The sequence below is a fragment of the Papaver somniferum genome, chromosome 5 (genome assembly GCF_003573695.1).
Source record: "Papaver somniferum cultivar HN1 chromosome 5, ASM357369v1, whole genome shotgun sequence".
Lineage (NCBI taxonomy): Eukaryota > Viridiplantae > Streptophyta > Magnoliopsida > Ranunculales > Papaveraceae > Papaver > Papaver somniferum.
The window spans coordinates 125048450-125059314 of record NC_039362.1 but is presented as its reverse complement, the minus strand read 5'-3'; the positions used below and the strand labels follow the sequence as shown (position 1 = coordinate 125059314).

General features: G+C 34.2%; 1 protein-coding gene across 1 annotated transcript; it reads right to left on the bottom strand.

Annotated features, from left to right (window-relative positions):
* Nucleotides 1-9246: 9246 nt before the first annotated feature.
* On the bottom strand, nucleotides 9247-10125 carry LOC113279544. The gene has a single exon (XM_026528234.1). The coding sequence runs from the start codon at nucleotides 10123-10125 to the stop codon at nucleotides 9247-9249; it is 879 nt and encodes a 292-aa protein (XP_026384019.1).
* Nucleotides 10126-10865: the final 740 nt, after the last annotated feature.

Sequence of the window (10865 nt, the reverse complement as noted above, 5' to 3'; positions counted from 1 at the left end):
AGTCCATGTCCCATCCTGAATCCATCGATAATTCAATTCCATGAATTTGGTTGTTGTAACTGGAAGTGAAACAGTAGAATCAATCGCTAGGGACAGAGAGAAACCCATCTTCTCGAAGTCGGCTTTGAATTCCTCATAAGCCCTAGATATGGTAGGATTATGGATCTTCTTAGGAGCCATTGATAAAGGACGGAGAAAGTTCAAAATTTACAGAAGACAGTAAAAGGTAGAGAAGAAGAAAAAGGTTAAAAGAGAAAACCTAGAAGGGTGGAGTATTTATAAAGGGATAAATGATCAAACCAGGCCATACACACGATTAAGGAATATGAACCGGTAATCAACGGTTGCACAAGGGAAGAGACCACATGGAGGGCATGAAAGAGGAGACATGACGGTTAGACAACCTTAGACGGTTCTTATTCCACTCTTACCTCGTTCGAGTAGAATAAGAAAAGGAAAAATGTAGATACCTAAAAAAACGTTCGCCACGTGGTCGCGGGAGAAGACACGAAGTATTCTTGGGAAATCCTGCCGAAAGATCTTGTATCATTCCCCAAGAATCCCCTTCAGTGACTTGTCAAATCAAAAGTCAGGGTCGTCATTATTAACTGACCGGCGAAATGAAGTAAGAAAATCCATGTGCGAAATAGCATTTTAAGGCGAAGTAACTCGCTAGAAGAATCTAAAACGCAAAGGATCAATTGGAGTCCCCAACAAGATACCGATCAAGAAATCAGATAGGCGAAATAAGGTTACTTGGATGGAAAGATAACCTGTGAAGTCAGTAAATTATTGAACAAGAAAAGAGACAGTTATCCCGACAAGTTCCTGAAGTTGTCAGCGAAAGAAGGGGAAAAACTTTATGGAAAATGGTCTGGGCTAAGTAAAAAGCTTCCCACGAGAACTCGGCGACATTGGACGAAGTAAAATGAGATGTATTCCATTGGGATTGGATGGTCTATAAATAGAGACCCTTGGACAATGTAAGAGGGGTCGGAAATTTTGGGGAGAGGAGTAGTCTTGCTTGGAGTGTGAGATTAGGATTTTCTTGTATCCAGAAACTTGTACTTTCATTATCTCTAGTGGTTGATTAATAAAGAATTTTTTTATCCAAAATATTGGTTATGTCTTAGATCTGATTTGTTTCTTATTTGGGTGTACTACTGGATTTTCAATAGTTACATAGCGAGTCAATGGGAGTGCTATTGACGCATTCTGCTTCTGGATCGATATGTACACATGTTCTAATTAAATTTTAGTTTTTGAAGTGATGTTTGTGTTTCATTTCTTTGATTTGTAGGTATTCTAATTCGGAGGCTGTTGATAATGCAATAAAGTCTTAAATGATGTCTCAGACTCTCAATTACATCGATTCTTTACCATTTACTTTGTGCTTTCTATATTATGAACAATAATAATGAATAAATCGTGTTCTATTGAAAAAAATGGAAGAAGATAGAAGAACTAAATCGTCATAGGGTTTAGGAATACTTAAACAATCGACGCCAGTCACCGAAGGTACGGTCCAAATTCACTGCATTTTTTTTTGGCACATTCCGCGGGCTCACTGCATAGTTACCGTTGTTGGAATATTGTGTCCGTGTGTACTCGTGCAGTGAGCCGAATTGACCGTGAAAAGAAGATTATCCGTGTAGTGTATATGGAGAGAAGATAATTAAAGATTACAAGATAGAATATTGCATGTAATATTTTAGTTTCCTAAATAAGCATATTCTAATATTAATTAGTAATATATTTTCACCCTCTCAACTCTATAAATAGAGTGTAATTGTAATCTCATCTCAGAATTTCTGATAATCAATATCATTCACCCTTATGGTTTCTCCGTGGACGTAGATCGAGAAGACCGAACCACGTAATATCATTGTCTCATGTCTTTCCTATTCCATTTGGTATGTAGATTTGGTTTTCTTTACTATTAATTTTATCATTGATTTAATTTTTATTGTTTGTCTAATCAATGATATTCATCTCAAATTTGATCTACATGTCAAAATTTGAGATGGTATTTAGATGGTATCATCGATTAGACAAACAATAAAAATTAAATCAATGATAAAATGAATAGTAAAGAAAACCAAATCTGCATACCAAAATGGAATAGGAAAGACATGAGACAACGATATTACGTGGTTCGGTCTTCTCGACCTATGTCCACAGAGAAACCCATAAGGATGAATGATATTGATCATCAGAAATTCTGAGATGAGATTACAATTACAATTACACTCTTTTTATAGAGTTGAAAGGGTGAAAATATATTATTAATTAATATTAGAATATGCTTATTTAGGAAACTAAAATATTACATGCAATAATTCTATCTTGCAATCATTAATTATCTTCTCTTCATATACACTGCACAAACAATCTTCTTTTCACGGTCACTTCGGCTCACTGCACAAGTGCACACGGACACAAATTCCAACACCCCCCTCAAGTTGGACACGGAAATTTTTTGAAGTGTTCGATCAACTTGAACCTTTTTCTTGAAAAATAGTCTTGTAACTTGAAATTTGATTATCGAATTTCCCTCAATAAAATAAATGAAGTATTGAGATATTTCTCAAATGGAGAAATAACATTATGAAAGAATTCACAATGATTTGAATCATTTGTTCCTCGGAAATATGTGAAATCTTTTTGGGTAAAAAGTATTGCCAAAAATGGTAAAATCATCTTTGGTGACCAAAAGTGGCAGAACTATGATTTCCATAGATAGTATCTAGGATAAAGATGAAAATCATTTTAGTTGGAATTCATAAATATCAAAGATATTTTGGAAATGATTGATTACCGAATATGGCAAGAACTACGAAAATAAAAATATCTTCGGAATTGATTTTTTTTGTTATTTTAAATACAAAATACTCCAAAAATGAAATATCTTCAGATTCGTATCCATAATAGTTCTTTTGGTTAAATAAATTACCAAAATGGATAAAGTATGATATCTTGAATAGGAATTTACCGAGATAAAGATGGAAAATATTTTGAATTGATTTTCACAAATATAGAAATATTTTAAAATTACGGGAAAAATTAAGAGATAGTTCCGGATTTGACAGTGAGATAATTTATAGGGAATGCCCGTATCATAATGATATAAAAACCAAGAATAGATGATGGAGATTTTCAAGATTACCCAGAAAATAGAATATTTTCGTCCTTATAAATGTAAGGAGATAAGGAGATATTTGAAATATAGTGAGATTTTCAGAATTGAATTGATAATAAAGGATACTTGATATCCAAAAGAAATAATATAATTCAAAGTAAATGTTTTTCCGAACAATATTTTGAATTGAATATTATTGTTAAGAGATTAGATAACTGAATTGATATAATACATCTTTAGTGATGAAGATGCAATGAACAATAGATAATGATATCAAAGACGGAATCTTTAGCGCACATCAACCAATTGTTAGACAAATAGAACCAATTTGATTGATCTAAATGGAAAGTGTCAAATGACCATGGCACGAAAAACAACTAGAACATTTTATTGCAACCATTAGTTGTCAATAGAATCAAAGACATATTTTGATGATGATAAGATATGAAGATAATTTTTGGAACAAGAACTAAGTTACTTGATGCCAACAAACAAGTAACCAAAGTAGAATCCATAATACACAAAACAAATGTAAAACAAACCATTTTGTTTCGGAGGAGAAAAAAAATATAGCAAGGTAATATAATTTTAATGATAAAGATATATATATATATATATATATATATATATATATATATATATATTCAATTTGAATGATTATTTTATTTGTTGCTTTGGACATCAGCAAGAATAAAGCCATTGAATGACTGTATAAAATATAAGTAGAGGAAGCAATTGATGATTTGGGAATGACTCATCCAAATCAACAATAAGGTTGTGTTTGATAGGAATTAATTCCATGGAATTAACCATCTTTCCATGGAAATAGCGTGTTTTCCGTCGTTTGGTCAAAAATCTGTTTCCATGGAATTGCAATAAAAGCGTGGCCTAAAGTATGTTTTAAACTCAATTCCATGAAATTCTATGGAAAGTCTTTCCTTGCCTCCCCCAGGAAACTGATTCCATGGAAACACATTCCATGGAATTGTTTCCTTTCTCCGTTATCAAACACAGCCTAAGTGAAACAACCATGAAATACTTGGTCATGGAAATATGGATTGCGGAAGCGACTTGAGAGGATCTTACCGCTCTGATACCATCTTAAATTTTGACATGTACATACCAAAATGGAACAGGAAAGACATGAGACAACGATATTACGTGGTTCGGTGATCTCGACCTACGTCCACCGAGAAACCCATAAGGGTGAATGATATTGATCATCAAAAATTCTGAGATGAGATTACAATTACAATTACACTCTATTTATAGAGTTGAGAGGGTGAAAATATTTTTTTTCTAAATCATGTAATTTTATTACTTAAAATAACACCAAAAATATACAAAAGAGGCTAAAAATCCTTAAGCTAAAAAGCTTTACACTTCAAATTTAAAAAAAAAATAAAAAAAATCAAGAGCTAAATCTAAAATACAAACCCTGTTCGCTTTCCAGTCCTCCCAGACAATCTGGCTTCTCTTCATAATATAAGACAGTTCCTCTTGATAAAAATACTCCTTTCTTTGCCATTTTATCAGCAGAGAAGTTTATTTCTCTGTATGAGTGTCTAAAAGATATTGTAGCAATGTTTGTCTTAATATTATTCCATCTGGACTCAACAATCCATGGTATATTGCCACTCATGAACACCTGCAGCACTGCATTTGAATCCAAACTAAAACACACCTCTGTATAGTGTTTCCTAACTGCCCACTCACCTGCTATTACTAGTGCCATTGCCTCAGCCAGATAGTTGGTTGCAATCCTCAATCCACCAGATGCTGCCCCCACACATTCACCAACCTCATCCCTTGCCACAAAACCAAAACCAGCATTCCTTGGGTTTCCTTTAGATGCACCATCACATCATATTAATATTTGATTTCTTGAGGGAAGTTTGGAGAAACATTGCTTCACCTGAGGACTCTAAGTTTTCACTCTAGTGATTCCAAAATACATCAAGATATTCAAATCATACATTCCCCCCATTTAGTGTTCTTGATTCTAACTCCACATTCCCCTGTAAATCTTATAATTCTTTGTTTAAACTTAATGAGGTTTGGCTTTTCATCATCATATATCACTATGTTCCTTGTATGCCACAATTCTGTCATGGTATTAAAAGCACAGTTATACCATACCGCTTTTATAGCTTCACTCTTCCCTTTAGCCACCTGCAATATTTTTTCAAAAGACATTGGATTTAAACATTTAAATAATCCCCCAGCCAGTGCCAAATTTGAACACTAAATTCACATTGCCATAATATGTGCTCCATTGTGTCTTGATTATTACCACACAAGTAACATTTGGAGACAGTTATAAAGCCTTTCTTTCTTACTGTTTCCTCAGTAGCACAAGCTCCTCTTAAAATTTTCCACAAATTAGTTGAAGTATATGGATGAATGCATGGATCCCATACCTTGCTTTCCCAATGAGTTATTGGTATTTCTTCCTCACCAGCTGAGTAGCACTTGAAACAGAGAATTTTCCTTGAAGATTAGTTTCCCAAATTAGTCTATCCTTCCCATGATCTAGTACGTACTGGAAGTTCACTCCTATCAAAGAATGTGTACATATATTCAGGTACTTGCCATCTACCATTCACTGTCAGTTGATGTACTTTTAAATCCATATTCTGTAACACAAATGGATCATCAACATACCTCTCAATCAATGCATATTATTTTAATCCATTTATCATTCCACACAGAGATTTGCAGGCCATCATCTACTAACCATATGCTTCCTTCCTTAATCTCGGGAATCACCCACTTAATGCCTGGCCATATGGATGACTGTTTATAAGATGTAATCCATTCATTTTTGTTGTTTTTCTATTTGTCCCTCATGAATTGTGTCCATTCTACATCCTCTGTCTCAATCTTCCTTAGTAATTTCATTAGCAGTGCCTTATTCATTATCTCCAATCTTCTTAATCCCAGTCCCCCTTCTGAGATTGGTGAATTTACTTCATCCCATTTGACTGTTACTAGTTTTTTTACTGCAGGGTCACCTGACCACAAAAATTCCTTATAATTTTTTCACACTCCTTTATAACTGACTTTGGTCATCTATACACTGACATGTTGTATACTGGCATACTGCAAAGCACATATTTTACTAAAGTTAATCTGGAAGAGAATGCAAGTAACTTTCCTATCCATCCTGCAAGCATTTGTTGCATCATTTCCACCGTCCCCCAGACCTGAAATGATTTTACTCTTCCAGGATTTAAAATTACTCCCAAATACTTATCTAGGAATTCAATCAAATCCATGTTTAAGTAATTTGTTATTTTATTTTTCTTGAATCAGAAACACTACCCACAAAGCACTTACTTTTACTTTTATTCACCACCTGTCCAGATGAACTTTGATATTTCCCCAACATAGTCATCAAGTTATCCAGAGATATTTTGTGCCCATCACAAAAGATGAAAATATCATCAGCAAACATCAGGTGAGAAGGTTGGCATCCCCCTCTATTAACCATAGCTTGTATCTTACCCCCCTACACCATTCTAGTTATATTTATGCTTAGTACTTCTTCATCTAAGATAAAAAGAAAGGTGACAAAGGATCACCTTGTCTGAGACCCCTTCCTACTCCAAAGAAGCCACATGGACCACCATTTACAAGCACTGAGATCTTTGCAGATTCAAAAAATTTCCAACCAGTTAATACCAACTTCTGAAAAACCAAATCTTCTAAGCACTTCAAACAAGAAATTCCAGCTCAATAAGTCATAAGTTTGAATAATGTCTAGCTTCAAACCTACATTTCCTCCTCTTCTTTTGATATTTAGTTCATTTATCATTTCTGAAGCTAGAACAATTTTATCATATATGTTCCTCCCTTTAATAAAAGCACCATGCTGCATAGAAATCATCTTCTCAATCATTGTACCCAACATAGTAGTATGATTCTGGTGATAATTTTGAAATTAAAATTTTCCAAACCCATTGGTCTGAACTGTTCAACCCTTTTATTACCTTGAGTCTTGGGTAGAAGAAATAAAAAATTGGAATTCAACCCTTTAGGTATAAATCCATGTTTTCAACAAAACTGTATATCCTCTACCAAGTCATCTTTCACAAATTCCCATGCATATCTATAAAAACAGCCTGGAATCCCATCAGGACCAGGAGCACTGTTTGCATCCATTCCAAAAACAACTTCTTTAATCTCCATTGAAGAAGGAACAACATCCAAGAAAATGTTATCATCCTGAGTTAAAATTCTTGGAATTATATCAAGTAACTCATTATACATATTAACATCTTTGTGTTCAAACTTCATTGTGAAGTGCTTCACCAAAGTACCAGCAATTGCATTTTGTTCAGTCACCAAGTTACTATTTTCATCCTCAACCTCAGTGATGCTATTTTGAGATTTCCTAATTTTTATATTTGCATGGAAAAAACCAGTGTTAGCCCCACCTTCCTTCATCCATTTTACTCTAGACTTTGCTCTCATTAACTCATTATATTGTTGTGCAACTACTTCATGCTTGCCTCTATCTGTGACTAACTTATTGAGTAACTCAATATTTTCAGGGTCATTATCTGACTGTAATGAAGCAGACAAAACCTCTTGCTCTGTGGATTTCACTATTAATCTTAGATCACCAAATACTTCCCAATTCCATTTTTTAAGTACTTGATCTAGCCTTTTTTAATTTGAACAAGAAAGAAAATGCTAATGCTGGGTTACCTGATACATTTTCACCCCATGATTCTCTAATCAGTTCCAAAGAATCAGGATGAGAAGATCATACTGGTTGATATCTAAAAGGAGTATTCACTGGTTTAGCTATAGTTACAACTTCACCAAATAATGCTCCATGATCTGAAGTACCCCTTACACCAACCTTCAAATTTTTCCAACCATTTTAAATTATAGAAAGCTCTATCCAAATCATACAAAATTCTTTTTTTTCCCACCCTATTATTACACCAAGAGAATTTGATTCCTATTTTTGTAGCTTGTATTAAATTACAAGTCTCCACACAATCTCTGAAGTCTTGCATTGAGACTCTCAAAGGTCTTCTTCCTCCTACTTTTTTCATAACTACTCAAAACGATATTAAAATCTCCAATAACCAACCAAGGAAGCTTCATCTCACTGATTTCTACCAATTCCTCCCACAAATCCCTTCTATCCACTGTAATACAAGCAACATGAATTCCAGTCACCAGAACATCTCCAACTTAACTGTAATAGCTTGTCTTGTAGTAGAAATCACCATAAGTTTTGATATAGAAGAATTCCAGAACAACCATAAATTTCCTTTTGCATTATCACTAGAATTATGATTAATCACTCATACCAGGGAGTCTAATATGTTGAATACCTTTTCCAGACACTCTAATTCTGACTCATACCAGGGAGTTCTAGATGTTGAATACCTTTTCCAGACACTCTAATTTTAGGTTCAGCCACCCACCGTAAAGAAGGATTAAAGTTTTTAACAAAATTTCTTAATTTGTCTTTGGATTGAAGTCTTTTTAAGCCTTTGACATTCCAAAAAAGTACTCTCATTGGCAATGAGTTAATTGAGAAGTACTAGTACTTCCCCCACCAACATTTGACTTAACTGAAATGCTTGCTTGCTTTATAGTTATAACATTAGGAACACCTTTAGTAGTTTTACCTTTAGTAGGTTTACTAATTACTTTGGAAAAAATGTGATTTTTTTTTTCAGCAACCTCAACTAAGGCTTGAAACTTACTTGGAGAACCAAAACTTTTAACTGAAGTAGGACTGTTAATCACTTTTCTGAACTTAGCATTGGTACCTGTTATTTCCTTCCATTCTTCAACACTTGCCATTTCTGTATTTATATTAGATAAAACCTGAGCTGTTAACAGCTCATTTAAGCCATTATTGGAATCTTCAGAAGTGCTCTGAATAGATGTTACTTCAGTTGGCTCCATAATTGTTTCACTAGTTGGCGTACTACTAACTGAATGCAATGCTTGCACACTTGCACCCACATCGATAATCTTTCCCATAAAAAGTAATGGAAATTCCTTAGGAGACTCTAGAATTCCAATAAAACCTTTATCCTTATGAGCAGAAGGAGTAATACTCAAAATATGAGGAACTATTGCATCAACTTATCACTTGTTACTTCTTCACTGTCTTTTATTGGACACAAAATCTTACTACTAGAAGAAGGAAAACATATATCAAAACCACCAGGATTCTGCACTGAAACTTTTTTTGGAGTGTATCTCCATTGAGCTATATGCACATTATTATTTTTGCCTCTTTGCTGATGTTCTTTTCTTGCCACTCTACATTCTGTTACCAAATGTCCTACAATCTTGCACTGACTACAAAACTTAGGAAATTTTGATACTCTGGTTTCTTGTTCAAAATTACAGTATTTTGATTCGAATACCACCTTATTAGGGATAACATTGGCCAAATCAATTTCCACCAAGATACTAGCATAATAACCAATTTCTTTCTTCAGGGTTGTAGCATCAACATGGATTGGTCTACCAATTTCTCTACCCATTGACATAAGAATGTCTTCTTTCCTATATTGAATACTAAGCACTGGAAACATCATCCATACAAAAGCACTAGAAGATTTTTGTAATTCAGGTTTAAAATCACGTTCCCATAATCTAAGCTTCAAATATTGCATTTCAATCTCCCAGAAACCCTCATAAACTAATTTCATATCATCCTTATTCTCTAATTTGATAATAAAAAAACCTTTACCAATAGGAATGAATTGACAGTTACCTGTAAGAGTCCATTGTTTTCTCAAACTTGTTTCAGCAGCTGAAATCTTCAACATCACAAAATCCAGCCTTCCAATCAAACTAAATCTCCATTCGTTTACACTCTCATCGATAACCTCATCAGGTATGAACACTGATGGATTAAGAGTCATAGGAACAAAATTATTTTCTGAATTAAACTTTTTTGAAATCTCAGATTCCGATCGAGAATTTGAGAAATTCTCCATTTGCTTCAGTTTTCAGATATATTAATGATAACACCTGAAGGAAATGATTATGATTAAACTTCTAACTAACACCTGATTCAGTATTAACACCTTAATTGATGAAGACGATGCACTGAAAACGAAAACATTTGAGAAGAAAATCTCTGATTCAATCGCTAAGCTGCAGAGCGCAACTCAGGCCGATTCAATGAACTTGGCACCCTTCTGAGTGTTTCAAGAGAGGGTGAAAATATACTACTAATTAATATTAGAATATGCTTATTTAGGAAACTAAAATATTACATGCAATACTCTATCTTGCAATCTTTAATTATCTTGTCTTCATATACACTGTACGGACATTCTTTTTTTCACGGTCACTTCGGCTCACTGCACGAGTGCACACGAACACAATATTCCAACAACCATTACCATAAATAACTCGTCATTCAAATACGATAAAAAATGTACTATACAGAAGGAAGGCAAAAGCCCATGCCGGAAATAAAGGAAACACGACAAGACTTAGCACAATATCCTAGGGGAAAAAAACTGAGAGATACTCAACAAATCTCTCCCAAAAAAAGTTGACCAGCAGCATCACAAAACCAACAGCCTGCCACAAAGACAAAACCAACCAACTAAGACCTTTTAGATTGGATTCTATGACTTCTCCCCACGCTTTCCTTACGGGTCCTATTGATAGGTTCACATTTCAGCCTTCAAGTTCTCGCCAAGTCTGAAAAAGCTGACTAGCCTCT

What these genes read in the sequence shown, in the direction of transcription:
- LOC113279544 (XM_026528234.1), bottom strand. Translation starts at nt 10,125, where the DNA reads ATGGAGAATTTCTCAAATTCTCGATCGGAATCTGAGATTTCAAAAAAG.